The sequence below is a fragment of the Aspergillus aculeatinus genome, assembly GCF_003184765.1.
Source record: "Aspergillus aculeatinus CBS 121060 unplaced genomic scaffold BO66scaffold_15, whole genome shotgun sequence".
Classification (NCBI taxonomy): Eukaryota; Fungi; Ascomycota; class Eurotiomycetes; order Eurotiales; family Aspergillaceae; genus Aspergillus; species Aspergillus aculeatinus.
Genome location: NW_020291484.1, coordinates 385,554 through 404,048, shown reverse-complemented (window position 1 = coordinate 404,048; position 18,495 = coordinate 385,554). Strand labels below are relative to the sequence as shown.

Sequence of the window (18,495 nt, the reverse complement as noted above, 5' to 3'; positions counted from 1 at the left end):
CTGCCGGTCCGAATTCCTCTCTCCGATTCAGCATCAAGTTGTGTTTCCGTCGACCCTACCAGTTCGATCTCTTCCCCCGAATTCCCAGCAAAGAACGGCTGCAAAGTTCGCACATCTCGCCATGGCGAACTCCTCCTCGATCCTGCAGCAGCTGGGCTGCTTCCGGTCGCTTCTCACCAAGCCCCGGGTAACGCCCGTCAACACCACCGGCCGCCGCATGCTCACGACCGCTTGGTCCGCCAAACCAGCCCCGATCCCCTTCCCCAAGGAATTGCCCGAACAATTCCACGATCAAATACCGAAGCGCTTCCGACCTGATCTCGGTACGGTCTTTGCCTACACCTACCTGTTGTCCACCAAACCGCTCCCCGCTGGTTAGCTGGCTAGCTAGCGGGGAATGACACACACCTCCCAAACAAAAATCCCCAATGCTAACAACAACCAAATAGCCCCCAAGAAGATAAAGATCTACCCGCCCCCGGCGCAGCCCAAGTGCAAGGACCCGATCGACTTCATCGCGCAGACGCAACTGCAGAAGCTGGACCCGTCGGGCAAGCGGCGCGAGCTGTTCGACTACCGGCGTCACGCGCGCAGCGTCAAGCCCGGCGACATCATCCGCGTGACGTTCAAGAACGGCGACCCGTTCGCCGGCGTGGTGCTGAGCATTAAGCTGCGCGGCGCCGACACCTCGGTGCTGATGCGCAACCAGCTGACGCGCGTCGGCGTCGAGATGTCCGTCAAGGTGTTTTCGCCGAACGTCGAGAGCGTGGAGATCGTGCAGCGCACGCAGAAGCGGAAGCGTAGAGCGCGGTTGTATTACCTCAGGTGCGTTATTCTTCCTTTCTCTTGGGGAAGGTTTGTGGTGTGGGAATGCTAATTTCGATCTTCTTTTTCGCGGCACAACAGACAGCCTAGACATGATATGGGCAGTGTGGAGAATCTGGTCGCCAACTACCTTAGACAGAAGAGAGCGCTTACTGGTGCGAAGATGGGTGGCAACCGGAAGCGGTGATTGTTGCGGTTCCAACTGCTGTTGGGGTGGGCTTGATGACTCGGACGCTCTCGAGGTTGCGACAACGGGCATGGTTTGGGGCGAATGTATTTTTATGTTAACTAGCATGTGTATATTGGATCTTAGGTCCGGGTGTTTTTATTGTTTGCATTTCTGTCTCGGATACAGTTCAAATCAAAAGATCTGGGATTTCCTCTTGGTTTTTTTTTTTTTTTTTTTCTTTTTCTCTTCAGGTTTACGCAGCATGAGAGGTGTCCTGGTCTAGGATGGGGGACTTTGCAGGTGCTGTTTTCACGATGCACCTGCATACGTTTCGGATACGGTCGTCTGCATTGAGCATATAGCAGTGAGCATATCTAAGGCACAACGCAGGGCTTGCGAAGCACACTACACTACCTTCCAACCCAAGCGCCGTCTCCCTGTCATCTAGTATATGTACCGAAAGCTGATTCCATATTAGCAGAGGACAATCATCAAAGGAAGAGCATTTAAGAAAAGAAAGGAAAAAGGGCAGGTCTTCCAGGAGAAATGCAGGAAAACACGAAGCGGCAGGACGTACTTCAAATTCTCCCGATCCGTCAAGTCCAAGAAAGCCGTCGAGTCGAGATCTCTACCTTCCAAGCCTCCCTCGGTCTGAGACTGGATCCGGTCGCGGCGCTGGTTCTCCCAGCGAAGCAGGAAACCCAGGGTGGTGATGAGGACAACCTCGAGCAGGTGACAGACGATCATGGACCAGATTCCGAGCTCGTAGGTTGGGCTATATCGACGTGTGTTCAAGGTGAGTTTGGATTGGTCTTGTGTGTGGTGTGCAGAGCGAACTTACGCTTGGTTCGTCTTGTAGAAGAACGGACCTGCGATGTTGCCGGTGCAGTAGCCCAGGAACAGCACGGCGTTGGTGACGACTTTCTTTGTGTGGCCTGTTCAGGTTCATCAGCCATGAGCCTATGTTTGGGGAGTCTTGAAGATTAGACGTTGCAAGCAGGGTACGCACCCGCTGTGTTCGCGATTTGCATGCTGAGGACCAAGACGAATGCTGCATTGTATGGCCCCGTCAAATAGTAACAGATCAAGCGACCAACTTTCTGATCTTGGGGCACAAAACGAAGACCAAAGGCTCCGGCTATGTTTGGTAACAGGAAGATAACAATGAAGAGGCAGCGTCTGTTCTGGAACCGGTCATTGAGATAGACACATGTCAAGATCGATAGGGCAATCAAGACTCCGTAGGGGATCTAAATAGTGAGCAACATGATCTCTCTTTCAAAAGAAGGGGAGTATGTATACCTGCATGAGGGTCGTAACGAGAGTAGAGAACCCAAAGCCTTTGATGATAAGGGTTCCAAAATTGGAAATTCCACCATTTGGTATATTGCCTGCACAGATGGCACTGGTCAGCCACGGTTGAGACGGTCGAGGGGGGGGGAACCTCACAGACTAAGCCCAAGGCGAAGAAGAAGTATAGTTTGTAGTCTAGGAAGGCTTCTCGAATTTGGTGCAGTTTGATGTGCTTGTTCTCAACACCAGTCTGGTTTTCTCGAAGTCGCTCGACTGCAATGCGACGCTCTCGTTTGCTAAGCAGAGGCGCTGTCACGGGCGAGTCAGGAAGCAAGAAGAACATCACTAAACCCCACGTTGAGCAGAGACAGCCACTGCGGTGCACATGTCCAGTCAGCATATGCAAAATGGTACTTAGCAACAATCAGTCCTCTCTTACATGACAATGAACTCGTACTTCCACGAAGGAAGCGCTCCTCTGATATGCCCTATCCCATAGCCCAGTAGACCACCCAGGGCGATTCCAAGACCGTTGGCCGTATACCAAAGTCCGATTCGTACCGGCTGCTCGCGTCTCGTGTACCACATGCTCGTTATAAGCATAAAAGCTGGGTCGGCACAAGCTTCAGCTGCGCCTCCCAAGGCTCGCAAGACAGCAAGAGTGGCGAAATTATGACAAGCGGCTTGGATGATGAGAAAGACTCCCCTTTGTCGAGAACGTTAGCTGTGAGCCGCATCGGCAGGATGGATGACGTGAAAGTTGGCTTACCACATGAAAATGTTTGCACCAAGATATTTTCCTACGCAACATGATCAGCTCTTGATTCCAGCTGAAGAAATGCCGTCTTACCTATAGGTAAGCGTTGCATAAGAAAATTGGTCGGCTTGTCGGACATTAGCATGAGCCATCAATGTTCCGAGGAGGTCCAGACTCACAAAGGCCCATGCAAGAAATCCGAAGTAGAATACACTCGACAGCCAGCTGTACTGTGTGCCATGGAGATTCAGGTCCTCCTGGATACCGAAGATAGCCGCATAACTGAGTGTGGTCTGAATGCCGCATCGATGAGCAATAGGCAACCTCCGATGAAGCATAAATGGGCCGTGCGCACCTTATCAATGTAGAAGAATGCATAGCAAACGGCCAGGTAAGGAAGAATCATCAAGTCGATCTTCCAAAGCAACTTCCTTGCCTCTACGGGGTCAATCTCTTCATGAAGGGCATCCGGGTCGTTGAAGAGAGCCATGGCAGTGTCCCCATCCGGCGGCGTCCCCGGCTTCCACCCCGGCTGGAAATGATTCTCATCATGTGTATCTGAAGGTAGATCGGCGATGTTCTCTGTATGGACGGAACTGGGTTCGGTCTGGGCTTTACTGCCCATATTTGAATTGGGTGTTTGTGGTTGTTCCGTAGGCTGAAGAGAGCTTCAAGAGTAATAGCCGAGGTGTGACGAAGGAAAAGGAAGAGATGTCTGGGTCCCTATAAAAGGCCTGGTGGATGAGTCTCATACCATGCCTAGAGCTATAGTGAGCTCTATCTCCCGTCTCACAAACTTTGCTCAGAACCTGATACCTTGGTGATTGGATGGTCGTTCATCGAACGTGGGGGTATTGGTCCTGTCAGTTGTGCGGAGATATGCGTTCTTCAGCTTATCATCCAATCCGCACAGAGATAGTGCATCATCCATGAGCATTAACTTTTGCACCTCGGTCATTCTCCGTCTGGAGACTCAGTAGGTAGCCATCCGCAGCATGGCTTTGATACGTGGGAAATAGATCTCGGAGTAAAGCCGAGCATGGCATGATGATGTGTAGGAGCTGACAGACTTGAGAATGGCAGCTGATTCCAGGAGAAGAAGAACAATGCTGGCTGTATGCTGGGATCCTCGAGACGGTGAATGAAGTAGCAATGCGGGGAAGTAGAGAAGAACGACCCCGCGTGGGGGTGGGCAAATCTGGGGTAATTCCAGCCCAGCTGGTGGTTTTTCATCTCGCCTCCTCCCTCGGTATAAGTAAGCTACCTTGGAAGCATGCTAGCAGTCGTCAAGACTGCTCCAAGCAGTTGGTTTTTCTATCTTTAGATTCTCCTGTGCTGCATTCTGACTTGCTGTGGACAACCAATATACAAAGTCCAGCTTCATTACTTCCCAGAAGATATTCTTTTACAAGTGTGGAAGCTGCCACACCCAAAGCTCAAGACTCAGGTTGAGGGATTATGAGAGGTACTCGAGAGAAGGGCTTTGGACTGAATTACCAGACGAGGTTATGGCCCACAACCTGGGATTCACTCTTTCTCTGGACAATCCGTGCACGTCTTCCCAAGCTGACAAGATAGAACATACCAGTACAGTGACAAGGCCACTGTATTGATGTATTGAATATGCTAGTATCTTCTACAACATGGGAGGATTGCACTGGTCAGAAAGAAGGCTGGAATCGTAAAAGAGTTCTTCCAGGGGATGGAGACGGAAGTAACCACACAAGCAACATCCAAAGTCTTGCTGCTCGTCGGTGATCGATTCACTGTCAAATGAACTTGATCTTGCGGCCTTTGAGTCTGATAACTGCGTCTTACAGTCCAGTATAGGAGCAAGCCTAGTAAGATGCAGACGACTCTCCCTCGCCACCACACATGGCAAGCTAAATCCAGTCCAAATGGGCGTGCAGATCTAGGGAGGGTCCCGGTGCCTTTATACAGCCACAATTCTCGGGACATGAGTTGAGGAGTCAAACTCTAAATAGACTATCCCAGCCTGAGTCTAGGAAGATCCCCCACAGGTAGAGCCCGAAGTTGGCTCCGTGACTTGAAAACCCATCTATGAATATACAAGCTAAGAAAATGGCACTGATCGCCAAGTGCGGGCTATCTTGAGCTCCCTCGAGGACTAGCACGGTATTGGCTACCTGCAGTGATTAGCTTTTTTGGATCACTAGGTGTTGATCGGGCCACGATGCACAGTATGGGGTGATCCATGTGTTTCCGTCTGCAGTTCGATATGCCACATTGATGCATGGCCCTCGTGGGAGGCGCTTGAGATGACTCATAAGTACTTGCGTATCTGACCCAGGGTGCTCGTTGACTAGATACCCTGTTCAAGGCTCAGTTCCTCGGGAAGCAGGGTCACGAGTGATACATTATTCCCAGTTTTCGCGCTCAGTCGACGCTGACCGGGGCATCGGTACGCAGAGTCTGCAGTACGGATGGAGCAGCCGCCAATGGGGATGACCTTGAGCGGTGCGAGGTTGATGCGAGCCCATTATACCACAATATAGATGACCATAGCAGCGTGTGGATCATGTTAGACTTGCCGACCATGATGTCCGAGAGTCAGATAATGAGGCACAACTCGATCTGCTCAACAAAGAGGGGTATGAATTGCCGTGCTCCGGAATGAATCAATTACAAGACTTCGTGGAGCTAGGCGACAACACTGGACAGAAGTATAAACTGTCATACTAGCTCTGGTTCAATTGAGGTGTCATGGCAGCTTCAGAGCGAATCCTGACGACTCGGGATCGTGGTACGCGCAATTCTTTCCTGAAACACGGCGTTGAAACACGGTTGTGACATCTCAGAATTGAGGCGCAGTACGGAGTACTTTTTGACGACACTGCGGATAATGATAGGAAGGTTCGCCCCGGTCAATAGAACGAATTGATTCCCTCCCAGTCCCTGCCATCTCTCAATCCTGTATCGATGGTGCAGATTGTAAGGGGCGGGCGATAAATACAATCGGAGTAGGTAACTAGGTAACCTTACTCCCCCACCGTTTGAGAGAGGACGACGGCCAAGTCCGCCCGCCCCCAGCGTAAGCGCCCCTAAGAGAATTGCCTACTGCACACCGTCAGCCTAAGCCCCCCCTTCTCCCCCTCCCGCCTAGCGGCATCATGCATTCCGGAGCTCTGCCGTCCGCTCGCTCGCTCCCTCCCCTCCAGTACCCGAGGGTCAAACAACGGTTGACTCGATCACTGGTCACACACCGACTTTCGTCCATCTGCAAGACTAGAACGACTACTACTGTACCCCGGCTGCAGGCTTGCATTTGGTGTGCGGGTGGAGTAACCTACAATTGGCCCAAGGCGCCGTCATGGGCCTGCAGATCGAAAGAATAGGTGATGGGTGGTGGTGGTGTTGGTGGTGGTGGGATTCTCACATGCTCCAGCAAACCACCTGCGACGGCTCCTCCCCGGAGTCACGATACACTGAGGGGGCAGAGAGTTCAGGGACTCCGGACTGTCTGAGAGTCTTCAGTAAAGAATTGATCCCGATCCTTCGCCGTGCTTGATCGCGGCTAGTCCAGTGCGATTTATTTTCGAGGTAGGGATCCGTCTCGCCTTGTTCCGGCCCATTGGCTGAGTATCGGAGTATTGCTGCATTAGTGCCACCACTAGCCAGGCATGGTCGTTTTGATATGGACATCCGAGCAACATGGTGCTTGTGTCTCTGAGCCTTCGCTTCGCACAACTTACCTTGGGAGATTCATTTATAGACCATCGAGGACAAGTAGTATCCATCCTACATTTTAATGAAGTGCTTGCGCCATTGACTCCGGCAAAAGTCTGCTTGGGAATTGAAGCACTAGCGCCATTAGATTGGGGCATGGATGGAGGCCACGGGCATGGGGAGACGGAAAGGCTGGTGTGCTTGACAGCCGAAGAACCATAAAGGGCTTTGCAACCCACCCCTGTTATGCCGACACAATTCATATCCATCTGAGCCATGTGAATAGACTATAGGGTGATTATCGTTGCTTTATGACAGATTGAAACCCTTGCACCGAAGACGAGAGTTTATGCGATGTCTCACTCGATGTTGATTCGAAAACAGAATACCCTCGAATGCAAATGGCCCATGAACTACTAGGTAGTTATAAGTGCCTATAGTACTCAGTGCATACCCGATCGAGGATCAGACGAGATTGAGATTGACAACCCATTATTGCGGAGCACAAATACACTGGCAGCCAACGACTGCATTATTCCCAACCGAGAATCACAGCTACAGCAGTCCTAATGGCATTTGGATTCGATTGACTAGGTTCTATCGCAGTCTTCCAGAAGACCGAGGTGTTCAACCATGGAACCATTGGTTGACCCAGAAATGTCCTCAAGGTAACAACAGGACGGGCACTGGGCATGTCGTCATGTTCAAAGGGTTGCAGAAGGCCATGAAAACAGAATCCGCCACGCAGATCCGAAGATCTCTGACGTGGGGGATTTCGGCCATTGGACGAGTTGCCATTTCCTGCGTTCTTTAAAGCTGGGGTCTTTTTTGGGGGGAGGGGGAGAGGGGGGGAAGAGGACGAAAGATTCTTCTCTCCCCGCATTATGCGCGGTTGAATAGGGAAATGAACTCATATGAGAGGAACGTGCTGGGAACTATTGAGTAGGCTAGGTAAATGGTCGAGAATGTGATGGTCTCAACGGGGAGGCTAGAAACGACTACGTGGTCTTTAGTGGGAGTGAGAGAGTGGAAGAGGTGTAACCGTTCGCGATGGATGGTTCCCATGGTGGTGGAATAATGATGAACGCACTGAATCATTACTGGAAAAGAGAGGGAAAAAAAAGGGAGGGAGGGAAGAGAAACTAGAAGTGAGACCAACCCAATACGTAGCCCAGCCGGAAAACCCCAGTTATCGTCACCAGTCAGCCAGCCCTGGGCAAAGTCCCCTGCCCGGGAAGCCGTAGCCAGTTATGGAGTAACTACGGAGTAGGTAAGGTGAAGTGACGTAATGACCAAAATAGGTGTAACTCCCCCCGAGCGAGCCACTGACTGTGAGCCGCAGCGGCGAGTTCACACGTTCTCTGCCCGTCTCTCTGTTTGTCTGCCCAGTGCGTGGTGCGACCTGCTCAGCCTAGAGGGCTTGCTTGCCTGCAGTGCCTTCTCTCTCTCTCTCTCTCTCTCTCGTTCTGACTAAGGCTACAAGCCCATTTGCCTAGTCAACTAACTGTTAATGAACTAGCTACTGCGGGAGAACACCACATTTAAATCGTGTTAATCACAGAAAAAAAAATGAAATAATAAAGAAAAGCATCTGATAAAACATGCAGCAACCACCCACCAAAAAAAAAAGGCTGCTGGTTAGGTACTGTACAGTAGAACATTTACTGTAGAAAGGCTGCTTCTCCAAAATAGCATCCGGTCCTTTCCCCTCCGTCCCCAGGTCATTACATGCACCTTTAAGGGAGGGGAGGGGGGCCGCATTTCGTAGTTAGGGAGTTAAACACCCACAATCGACCCACTGCTGACCACTTCTGGATAAGACGAAAAGTGGGTAGACTTACCAGTAGTGCCAGTGGCCATCCTCAGAAGTGGGACGCCCGCCTTTATAATGTCGACTGACCCTCCTCCATTCCGCTGGGAAAACGTCAACGCTTCGCTTGAAATACATAAGCAAGGAACCAAACTGGGAATCTCTTCCAGGTTCCTTTTCCCTTCCTCATAAACCTGCCTTCCCTCCATCTCCTAACTAGCCGTACAACCATCCCTATACTATCTCGGACACTACTACTACCATTATCACCAGTACCACATCTCCCCCGTCGACCTCCAAATTTCCCTAGATTAATCGCCACTCGCCTTATTCACCATGTCTCGAACTAAGGTCCTGCTCGTCGGAGCAGCTGGTGAAACTGGTGGTTCCATTGCGAATGGATTGCTCGAACAGCCTAACTTCGTATGCTGTCCACGTTCATCACCTGCCTTATGCTTCCGACCCTGGTTCTAATTGCGTGCCTCTCGCCCTTACAGGAAGTCCATGCTCTTGTTCGCCCTCGCTCGGCCCAGAAGCCTGCCATCGTCGCCCTGCAAGAACGGGGTGTTCAGATTCGCAAGGGTGATCTCAAGGGTCCCGAGGAGTCGCTCGCCGACGTCCTCACCGGAATCGATGTCGTCATCAGTTGTGTCGGCCCTTCAGAACAACAGGATCAGATCCCTCTCGCCAAAGCTGCGAAGAATGCCGGTGTACAGCGATTTGTTCCCTGCGGTTTCATCACAGTAGCCCCGCCTGGCGGTATCATGTGGCTGAGAGACGAGGTATGCTGGCTGGCTCATCCGAATCTTACCTTCTCGATTAACCCTTCCACACAGAAAGAGACGGTCTACAACCACATCAAGCAGCTCCGACTACCCTACACTATCATCGATGTCGGCTGGTGGTACCAGTTCTCTTACCCCCGCCTCGAGTCTGGTCGCATCGATTATGCCATGACTTCAGCTAACAACGAGATCGTTGCTGACGGAAACTCGCCCATTGCTTTGACGGATTTGCGGGATATCGGTCGCTATGTTGCCAAGATCATTACCGATGACCGGACACTGAACAAAATGGTATTGGCGTACAACGAGGTCAAGACTCAGAACGAGATCTACGATCTTTTGGAGGAGATTAGTGAGGAGAAGATTCAAAGGAACTATGTAAGTGTTCTTTAGCACTTCTCGTGCCACGACATCGACTGACGTCATAATCACTCAGATTCCCGAAGAGACCATCTACACCCGAGTGCTCGCAGCCCGCCAATCTAGCGAAACCTATCCGTTCGACCCCATCAAGTTCATTCCTAGATATCTCGCCGAGTATCAACTATCTTGGGGTCTACGGGGCGACAACACGCCGGAATATGCCAAATACTTGGGTTATGTGACTTCCAAGGAACTGTACCCCGACTTCACGCCTACCGACTTCAGGGAGTACCTGGAAACCGTCGTAAGGGGTGCCGCCAAGGGTGTGTATACCGACCGCACCATTTCCAAGGCTCAGCAACGCTTCTTCCCTCGATCGGAATCTAGCGACTCTCTCTACACTCGGATCTTCCCTCGTACTGAATCGAGCGATTCTCTGTACATGTCTCGATGAACGACGACCTCGGTCCCTTGTTAGGAAGAAACACGAGTCGGCGCTAGATGCGCCTCCACCTTCGTGCTGCTTCGATTATGATCGTGTGTACGGTGTCACTTGAAATAGTGGATACCACAGCATACAATGGCAGCCCTCCCTCCCTTGTTGTTTCTCTTTGCTTTTACCTTCTCATGGGTCTTCTTTTGTTCCCGGGGGTTTCTAGACAGGCGTTCGTGTACCTATTGATGGCTTATGACTGTCTCGAGTGGATGAGTATGATTACGTCACCACCACGTTTATATACCAATGTACTTCGGGGGTTTTCTCCAATCACCCAGTGTCGGTGACAGGTCTCACGGTCACTGGAAAGATATCAAAAATTCAATTTTATCCATCATTCTTGCGTCTGGTACTACGTAACCAAATCGCCAGTGGTGACAACATGGACGGCAAGTGCAAATCATCCCATCTGAGTCAGGCAACTACACAATTTTCTTTTCCTTGTCAAGTCCAGCTCAACTTTTTGAAATTCAAAGAATAAAGAATCCAGGCGCATCCCCAGGCACTCGAATTTTGATTTCTCCGGAGGCAACGCATCCGTTCTGTATGGGTAGCGATGGCTACGGGAAAATGCGACAACGATCGAGATCATGATAGTGTCCCAACAACGATTGAAGGCGACATCCCTTCAATTCGTTCAATACAGCCTTCCTTCCATCCGCGCATGCGGCCCGTGATTCCTGTCTATGGAGCTTTAAGCCCGCGTCAAGTCAATCTACTCGGTGCGCATTCGTCTGCCGAACTTAACCTCTATGCCTTACTTATCTTAGCAATAGCTATTGGAGGAGCGATCAATACTGGCCTCATGATTTGTGCAGGCCGTGCGCTTTCACAGTAAGAGCACCAACTTCTTCCATTCCTCACTTCGATGCTGACCAGAGACCACAGCGCTGGGGTGAGTACCCTGAAGTTTTCGTGATCGATACACACTAACCACCAAAGCCTGCTTCTATACTTATTTCGTACACATTTGTTGGGTTCATTGTCTATCTGGTTCTGTGTGCTCTGGGTGAGGTCGCTTCTTGGTCCACAGAACCATCAATGGCCGAGAATGCGTCTCGATTCTGTGATCCGGCGCTTGGGTTCACATTAGGATGGATGTGAGTCAGCGTACCCCATAGAACCTCGCTACCTTATATGGCATGGTCTAATCCAGACAGTTATTGGCTGAAATTCATGGTTGTGATCCCCAACCAATTCGCAGCGGGAGAATTGCTGATAGCCTACTGGCAAGGTGATGAGAAAGGATATTCGATCTTTTGGATCACGTTCTTTCTCGCGACAATCATCGTTGCGAACTCGAAATGTAGCCAGTATTTCGACAAATACGAGCTTTGCCTCTCCTGCATGAAGATCATTGTGATGTTCGGCCTAGTCTGTCTCTGTGTCGTCCTGGCTTTCGGTGGCGGCCCTGATCATGATAAGAAAGGCTTTCGTTACTGGAGCTATCCAGGTGCGTTTGCGCAGCACTCGAACAAAGAAGCAACGGGCATACTTCGCGCGGTCTTTCGAACAGTTCCTTCTGCTACATTTGCCTATCTCGGAAGTGAGCTCATGGGCATAACTATATTGCGCACGCATAATCCCAGGGAAGCTGCAGGACAGGCCATCGAGTCCAACTGCTACCGCATCTTGGCCTTCAATATCGTCAATGTGGCTCTATTGGGGATACTGGTTCCCTCTGGTACCCACGTCTTGGCCTTAGGCCAATCCCCGGACAAGCCCCGGCCGGCATCAGCTTTTGTGACGATCGCACAGTATACTGGCTGGTCAAAGTTGCCACATATTTTGAACGCCTTTCTACTGGTCTGTGTTATTTCTGCCGCCAGCCAAGCCCTCTATTTGGCGACAAGAACACTATATGAGCTTTCTGTAGATCGACATGCTCCTGCTTTCCTCTGTCGAACCAATGATCGGGGAGTTCCAATATATGCCTTGGGTGTGTGCGCCCTCATAGGATGCACGGCATATCTGAATGCCTTTAGCCGCTCTCAGAAACTCTTCAACAACCATGTCAACCTGGTTTCAATGTTTAGCATACTGACGTGGGCCTCCATCCTGGTGGTTCATATCTCATTCGTGCGAGTTCGAAAAGTACAGAAGATCGCCGACGAGGATCTGATCTTCCGGGCACCATTCGGGGTGCTCGGCTCCTGGGTCGCCTTAGTGGCATGTATCTTTTTCTCGGTGATTCGAGTATTTGACCTTACAAGCCGTGATGCTTACCCACGGGGGTTTGACTATGTGACTTTCATCACATCTTATGTGGGAATCCCACTATATGCTATACTTGCCGTGGGATACAAGCTTGCTACCAGGAGCCACTCGGTGCAACCTGAGAGTGTTGACATGAGATCCCTCAAGGCTGAGCAAAGTTCGTTAAAAGCAGGTCGTACTCTTTCGACGCAGGGACGACCTGATCAAGTCTATCCAGACTCAGAATCAGCCCGCATGCGCCGAAGCATAATCTGGTGGGTATTGTGACTGGGCGAAGGAATACTTGAGCTGGGGAGGGATTGCTCTGCGCTTGGTCGCGTGGTTTGTGGGTCGGGTACAGTACATGTACGTGCTATGAAAGCTTGCTTACACGCTAGACATTTTATTTCCCGTCCAGATATCTGATTCAAACATAAATAGTAAAAAAAGGGGGAAGGAAAAACAAAAAAAATTCATCAATGGATCTTCATTTCGTCCGAATCTTATGTGATAGTACTGACCTGGAGCGTGGCATCGGACTGCCGCATGCTGGTGTCTGATTACGGCACTCGAGGGATAACCAAGGAGGTCGCGCAGCAGCATGAAAAAGCAAACATATCGAGATATGTGAGTTTTATGTGGATGTAACTGCCCGCAGTGCATGGTAGGAATGACTTGTCGAGGTGACCGGCGTCAAGAGGTCGATTTGATTCGCTCGAGAGGGGCAGGTGGAGGGCAAGTGGAGGGCAAGTAAGTGGAGGGGTTGAAGCTGTCAGTCAATCTTTCTTTCTTTAGCTTCAATTCAACCACCCGACCCGATCTTCTTGTTTGGTTTGCTTCTTCACCCACAACCAATTTCCCTCTCTTCTTTCCCGCTTTTACGTTGCTTCCCTCAATTCTTCTCAAGACCCTAACTGCTCTAACGCCAGTTTTTTCTCAATGCTTGGATCTACCTCCGACTGATCAAAGGCGAGAGTCGAGGAAGGTGTCTGGCGCGGGTCGCCGACTCGATTGTTTACCATCCCCTGGATCAGTGGTTATCCGTCGTCTTGTGGAGAACCAAGTTTCCCAATTGGTGTACCCGCACAACTGACAGCTCCGAGGTCGATCGATACTGGATTGTGCAATCCCCGGGCTTTGACAAACATGGGCTTCCCTATCACTCCGAGCCGAAGCGGGCAAGAATTGATCCAACTCATAGACGAGATCAACGAGAAATTCTCGCTGGAAATCCCCAATCCCCGCATCTACTCCCCTGGCGGTGACAACAAAACACCGGCATGGAGGTGCTATGGCGGTCTCAAGCGGCTCTACTTCAAAGGCCCTTTGTATCGAGTCCTCGAAGATTTCCACGAATGGGTTTCGTCTCGACCACTTCATCCATCCCGCTCGCATTCAGGTCATGAAAGGGAAGAGGGAAGAGCGAATGGGATACCTGTTGCGATTGATCGACGATGAGCTCTACCTAATGACCAAAGGCTCCTTTCCGGCCAACCGTTTGATGGAGCAACTTTCGGCGGAGCCTGAAGATCTAACACCTAAGTCATTGAAGAGAAGACTTTCGGCCGACGAGGACGAGTTTCATACTGCGCCGAGCTCTCCGGTCAAAGAACCTGCAAGATCAGTTTCCCCATTGGAGACAAACGGTCGTTCCCATGTTGTCGGATACTCTAATCAAGGTAGCCATCGGCAGTCAACGATCGCGACTTTCCCTACAAACCTCTTCCAGAGCCCTCGCCGCCCTGACTCGGGAAAGCCTTCCAAGTTCGTAGAGAGACTGACCGCACCTGACAAGTACCGGCGATACGACGCTGTACCTGCTGCCCAGACCGGTCTGAATGTCAGCTTCGCAACAACTACTGCCTCATCCTCTGACTTTTTCGCTTCGCACAAGGTCTCATATAACACGTCCTTTCTCTCAACTACCACTGATGTCGCCGAGCCCATGCCGGAGGACGAGTCACTGTACGAAGACTCGGTGGTAGGGCATATGCTCAGTCAGGAGATGAGAACGACGTTTGAGCAGCAAAGCCGGGTTTCAGGTTCAATAACTCAGGAGTCTCAGTACATCGACGACGGACAAATCATGGCAGAACTCATTGAAAACGGACCTTTCACTTACGAGCAGACTTTCTCAAAGTCGACTCCACTTCGCTATCGATATGAGCTAGAAAGGATAGGCAGAGCGTGGAATGTACCTTTAAGCCGCATGCTCGTTGGTGACACCATCTCATTCAGAACTCTGGACGACTATTGGAAATGGATAGCGCGTCATAACCAGCGAGACGGCAAGCCACTTCCAGAGAAGCCAACTCGCAAGGCGTGGGAAGCCGCTACGGGTGATTTCAAAACAGATAAGCATTCCGAGGTGGTCGTCTTCACAGGGGACATGGAGTGGTGCACTGGGTCCGAACGCGGTATTTTGAAGTTGAAATTGAATCCTCTGAAGACAGAACGAACCTGCCGCTTTCATCGACGCTTTGGATCGGATCGCTTTCTCAGCCTGACGATGCCTGCCCCGGCGCGGCCGCCACCTCATCTCCGAATACCCAAAAATCCTACTCTCTTGCGAGAAAGCTTAGCTCTCTGGTTAACGCAACGGGTGCATCGGTGCCTCGGTAGGGAATGGAGGCCGTTCTTTGTGGAGGAAGTGAAGTCAAAGCGTAAGATTAAGTCGGAACCGAAATTTCGAGTAGATTTATTTGCTGTCGACGGCATTGATTTTGACCACAGGGTGAGAGTACCTTCGTCCCCACCTCTCCCAAACCAGGACAGTACGAACCGCACGCCGATGGATTTAGAAGAACTTATTGAATGGCACATGCCTTCAGAAGCCAATCTCGGCCAGTCGAACTGCAAGCTCTTCCAGAGGTTATCATTGGGTCTTTCCAAGACTTATGCAACGGTGGTGCTGCGACCATCGCAGATTCTGTCGCTGCCGGACCTCCCAGGCCGTCCGGTGATGAATGATGGGTGCGCCCTGATGTCAAGGAAGATGGCCAGCCACATCTGCGACATGCTGGGGATTGCAGGAATAACCCCTAGTGCCTTTCAGGGTCGATTTGCGGGAGCCAAAGGGTTGTGGATGGTTGATCGACATCAATCACAGTTATCAGCTGAGTGTAATGACGACATGTGGATTCAGATTTCCGACTCGCAGCTGAAAATCTATCCGCATCCCCAAACCTGGCAAGAGCCTGTTGACAACGAGCAGTTGACCTTCGAGGTTGTGAAATGGTCCAAGCCGTTGCATCCGGTCGATTTGAATATTCAACTCTTGGCAATCCTCGAGCATGGCGGACACGTGAGGGAACATATCGGCGACCTCACCCGGCAAGGCATTCAAGCGGTGTATAAGGAGTTTGTACAGGTACTTCAGTCCGATAGTGCTATCCTTTGTCGCAGTCTTATCCAGAAAATCCGGCCTTCCGCGGATGACGGCTCCGGGCTGATGTCACACAAAGTCAAACGCCTGGAGCAGTGGACAGCGAACGATGCAGAGTCGATAATACGGCTCACTGAAGCAGGGTTTGGACCTCGAAGCTTCTATCCGCTTCGCAAACGACTGGGGAGATGTCTCAGAGACCTGCTCACTCGATATGTGGATGAATTACATATAGAGGTCCCTCTTTCGACTTATGCCTTCTGCATTGCAGATCCTTATGGGATTCTCAAAGAAGACGAGGTACACTTTGGATTCTCCACCAATTGGCGCGATGGCGAAGGTCAATTTGAAGATACTCTAGTAGATGGCATGGAAGTTCTAGTTGGCCGACTTCCAGCCCACCTACCCTCTGACATTCAGCGCCGGAAGGCTGTGTGGAAGCCAGAACTTCGCCACTTCAAGGATGTCATTGTGTTTCCCAGTGTGGGTAATGTACCGCTAGCGCATATGCTATCAGGCGGCGACTACGATGGTGACACGCCCTGGATCTGCTGGGATCAGAACATCGTGCGCAATTTCTATAATTCGGACCTCCCAGATGTCGAATATTCTCCAGAGCACTTTGGTCTTACGAAACATTCCGTACCCATGAGGGATATTCAATCCATGGACGAGTTTCTTCAAAGCGCGTTTACGTTCAATTTGACTCTATCGAATTTAGGGCGCTGCACTGTGGAGCATGAAAAGATCGCCTATGACGAATCGATCGATTCGCGCAACGCCACGGAGCTTGCTTGTCTCCTGGGTCATCTGGTGGACGGCCGTAAGGGAGGTGTGCATCTGTCTGAGCAATCTTGGATGCAATATCGAAAGAGGATCAGTCCTCAAGTTCGTGCTCTGCCCGCCTACAAAAATCCTCAACGGAGATACAAGAGGACCAATCTTATTGACTTTCTTCGCTTCGAGGTGGCTCGCAAAGAGCGCGATAAGGTTCTGGCACAGTTGGAGAAGGCATTTCCCGAGGATGAATCCTTCAAGAACCGGGATGAAGACCTGTTGGGAGTATGGGCTCATGTCAATCAGCAAGCCGCACAGGACATGGGACTGAAAACAGCACTGCAAGGTGTGGGCCAGAAGCTCAAGACATTGTACGGGCAGTGGAACGAGCACGTGCAGAGGAGCCAAGAGTCCTTTTCCGTCCGTGCTCTAGAAGCTGCTGACGAAGCCCAAGCCATTGAGCCTCCGTCAGGAGATCATCCTTTGATTCAGGTATGGGAGCACTGTCCGGGCGAATGGCTTCGGTTTCTAGCTTCCAGCACGTATCAGCGGTGGCCCCATTCCGGTTTCGTCATGCACGCCTTTGGTGAGGTGCTCTGTCAGATGAAGGCGAGCAACCTACCGGCGCGGACCGTGACGAATGAGATCCTTGCCTGTTATCGTGTCAACCAGAAGGTCATCGCGCAGCTTACGTCCCGGGACCCGATGGATGAAGAGGACACCGAGCCGGGCGAGGACGAGTACGAAGGGCACGAAGCCATCGAGGCGATGCACTTCGGGCTGCCGTCGACAGCAGCGGGCGGATACTACGATCCGGACGATGGAATGTCGGTGGAATGAGCGAGGTTTCAGCTTCGGATAGCATGGTTCATTGGCTGGAATTCAGTTCATGCATCTGTGGGGTACATTCTTGGTTATCGTGCTGCATGCATGTGCCTCCCTTGGTAGAAGTTTTGGATTCTTGGATAGAGTTCTCTAACTATCCTATCCTAAAGAACTGAAAAGAGAATGGGATAGGGCATTGGGCCAGATAGTTTGGATAGTAACAACGATCTACGAGACTTATTGGTTTTGCCTTCGGCTGACCAGTTGGCCATGGGGTTTGGTTGGCTGAGTCGTAGTTAGACTAGTAACTCACTCACTGACTAAAGTCCAAGAATCATGAATCATGTGGAAGTGGACTTGAATCAGACCGGGCAGGCGGTGGGACGGTGCATTACTGGGTGGCAGGTGGAATCACATGTCAAGTCGTACAATTTGGTCCAATCTGACTGGAAACGGAAGCTTCCACGAGCTGCTTTCGCTCATCAACTCTCGCTCTCGCTCATTGACTCTCGACTAATCGTCGGCTGTTCCTCCCGGGCGAAACAACAACCAGGATTGACCAGAGACTACGGAGTACGGATACTAAGGTTCTCATAGTTGACTACTAAGTTAGTACCTAACTGACTTGTGACTCGGGTCAGCATGTGAAGGGGGGCGAGGAGAAACCCAGTAACAGTAACTTCATAACCAGTCCAGCAAGTCTTGTTTGCATGTGCATGTGCCTGAGGCAATAGGATGTATACAGTAACTTACGGGACTCGACCATCAACTTAGCATCCCACAAAATTATGGTAGTGTGGTAGGGTCATTTTGATGTTGTAGTGCAGTGTAAGATGGTGTAATAGTATAGGAGCCCGAGTAAGAATCAATATCTGAGTGGGTGACTGAGGAAGTGAGAGAGTGAGAGCTGAGTTCAACCTTGAAGGGTTTCATGAGTCGAGTTTCGTGACTGCCGAATCCACGCCCAGTCAGTCTCGGCTCTTCTTTGGCCCGCCGCGCCTACGTTTTTCTCTTGCTTTGCACGTGAAAGTCCCTCCGTCGAGTCTTGCACCTGCAATTCATCCACTGCATCCTTCCATCCTTCCAACCAAGCAGGCACATTAATCAATCAGTCAATCAATCAATCA

At 50.9% G+C, this 18,495-nt stretch overlaps 8 protein-coding genes across 8 annotated transcripts; 4 read left to right on the top strand and 4 right to left on the bottom strand.

Annotated features, from left to right (window-relative positions):
* Positions 1-47: 47 nt before the first annotated feature.
* Positions 48-1,200, top strand: BO66DRAFT_390632 (mitochondrial 54S ribosomal protein bL19m). Its single transcript, XM_025647055.1, has 3 exons — positions 48-323; positions 450-825; positions 907-1,200. The coding sequence occupies exons 1-3, from the start codon at positions 122-124 to the stop codon at positions 1,010-1,012; spliced, it is 684 nt and encodes a 227-aa protein (XP_025505607.1). The 5' UTR covers positions 48-121; the 3' UTR covers positions 1,013-1,200.
* A 238-nt stretch (positions 1,201-1,438) lies between these two features.
* Positions 1,439-4,099, bottom strand: BO66DRAFT_448078 (putative MFS allantoate transporter; the record flags this gene model as incomplete). The annotated part of the gene is made up of 11 exons (XM_025651730.1): positions 3,400-4,099; positions 3,224-3,337; positions 3,138-3,171; positions 3,057-3,087; positions 2,727-2,993; positions 2,444-2,661; positions 2,297-2,385; positions 2,004-2,244; positions 1,836-1,929; positions 1,572-1,769; positions 1,439-1,457 (listed from the first exon to the last, which is right to left on the bottom strand). Exons 1-11 carry the CDS (start codon positions 3,667-3,669, stop codon positions 1,439-1,441), a joined length of 1,575 nt encoding a protein of 524 aa, XP_025505606.1. The 5' UTR covers positions 3,670-4,099.
* A 484-nt stretch (positions 4,100-4,583) lies between these two features.
* On the bottom strand, positions 4,584-5,222 carry BO66DRAFT_48647 (uncharacterized protein). The gene has a single exon (XM_025653337.1). The coding sequence runs from the start codon at positions 5,001-5,003 to the stop codon at positions 4,671-4,673; it is 333 nt and encodes a 110-aa protein (XP_025505605.1). The 5' UTR covers positions 5,004-5,222; the 3' UTR covers positions 4,584-4,670.
* A 2,369-nt stretch (positions 5,223-7,591) lies between these two features.
* Positions 7,592-7,856, bottom strand: BO66DRAFT_390628 (uncharacterized protein). Its single transcript, XM_025647054.1, has one exon. The coding sequence runs from the start codon at positions 7,794-7,796 to the stop codon at positions 7,614-7,616; it is 183 nt and encodes a 60-aa protein (XP_025505604.1). The 5' UTR covers positions 7,797-7,856; the 3' UTR covers positions 7,592-7,613.
* Positions 7,857-8,636: 780 nt separating this feature from the next.
* Positions 8,637-10,442, top strand: BO66DRAFT_48596 (aromatic alcohol reductase). Its single transcript, XM_025653335.1, has 3 exons — positions 8,637-8,964; positions 9,039-9,704; positions 9,763-10,442. The coding sequence occupies exons 1-3, from the start codon at positions 8,878-8,880 to the stop codon at positions 10,141-10,143; spliced, it is 1,134 nt and encodes a 377-aa protein (XP_025505603.1). The 5' UTR covers positions 8,637-8,877; the 3' UTR covers positions 10,144-10,442.
* Positions 10,443-10,690: 248 nt separating this feature from the next.
* On the top strand, positions 10,691-12,793 carry BO66DRAFT_390625 (putative amino acid permease). The gene is made up of 5 exons (XM_025647053.1): positions 10,691-10,907; positions 10,962-11,019; positions 11,074-11,080; positions 11,128-11,285; positions 11,346-12,793. The coding sequence occupies exons 1-5, from the start codon at positions 10,742-10,744 to the stop codon at positions 12,667-12,669; spliced, it is 1,713 nt and encodes a 570-aa protein (XP_025505602.1). The 5' UTR covers positions 10,691-10,741; the 3' UTR covers positions 12,670-12,793.
* On the bottom strand, positions 12,720-13,109 carry BO66DRAFT_48584 (uncharacterized protein). The gene has a single exon (XM_025653334.1). It carries the CDS (start codon positions 13,042-13,044, stop codon positions 12,769-12,771), a length of 276 nt encoding a protein of 91 aa, XP_025505601.1. The 5' UTR covers positions 13,045-13,109; the 3' UTR covers positions 12,720-12,768.
* A 418-nt stretch (positions 13,110-13,527) lies between these two features.
* On the top strand, positions 13,528-17,480 carry BO66DRAFT_419399 (RNA dependent RNA polymerase; the record flags this gene model as incomplete). Its single annotated transcript, XM_025649811.1, has 3 exons — positions 13,528-13,740; positions 13,796-14,041; positions 14,075-17,480. The coding sequence occupies 3 exons, from the start codon at positions 13,528-13,530 to the stop codon at positions 17,381-17,383; spliced, it is 3,768 nt and encodes a 1,255-aa protein (XP_025505600.1). The 3' UTR covers positions 17,384-17,480.
* Between the last annotated feature and the right edge of the window lie 1,015 nt (positions 17,481-18,495).

Excerpts from the sequence above, each read along its gene's own strand:
- BO66DRAFT_390632 (XM_025647055.1), top strand. The coding sequence starts at position 122 with ATGGCGAACTCCTCCTCGATCCTGCAGCAGCTGGGCTGCTTCCGGTCG. Across the intron at positions 324-449 it reads GCGCTTCCGACCTGATCTCG|CCCCCAAGAAGATAAAGATC; the intron begins GTACGGTCTTTG and ends ACAACCAAATAG. Across the intron at positions 826-906 it reads GCGCGGTTGTATTACCTCAG|ACAGCCTAGACATGATATGG; the intron begins GTGCGTTATTCT and ends GCGGCACAACAG.
- BO66DRAFT_48647 (XM_025653337.1), bottom strand. The coding sequence starts at position 5,003 with ATGTCCCGAGAATTGTGGCTGTATAAAGGCACCGGGACCCTCCCTAGA.
- BO66DRAFT_390628 (XM_025647054.1), bottom strand. The coding sequence starts at position 7,796 with ATGGGAACCATCCATCGCGAACGGTTACACCTCTTCCACTCTCTCACT.
- BO66DRAFT_48596 (XM_025653335.1), top strand. The coding sequence starts at position 8,878 with ATGTCTCGAACTAAGGTCCTGCTCGTCGGAGCAGCTGGTGAAACTGGT. Across the intron at positions 8,965-9,038 it reads TGCTCGAACAGCCTAACTTC|GAAGTCCATGCTCTTGTTCG; the intron begins GTATGCTGTCCA and ends TCGCCCTTACAG. Across the intron at positions 9,705-9,762 it reads AGAAGATTCAAAGGAACTAT|ATTCCCGAAGAGACCATCTA; the intron begins GTAAGTGTTCTT and ends ATAATCACTCAG.
- BO66DRAFT_390625 (XM_025647053.1), top strand. The coding sequence starts at position 10,742 with ATGGCTACGGGAAAATGCGACAACGATCGAGATCATGATAGTGTCCCA. Across the intron at positions 10,908-10,961 it reads GCGTCAAGTCAATCTACTCG|CTATTGGAGGAGCGATCAAT; the intron begins GTGCGCATTCGT and ends TCTTAGCAATAG. Across the intron at positions 11,286-11,345 it reads GGGTTCACATTAGGATGGAT|TTATTGGCTGAAATTCATGG; the intron begins GTGAGTCAGCGT and ends TAATCCAGACAG.
- BO66DRAFT_48584 (XM_025653334.1), bottom strand. The coding sequence starts at position 13,044 with ATGCACTGCGGGCAGTTACATCCACATAAAACTCACATATCTCGATAT.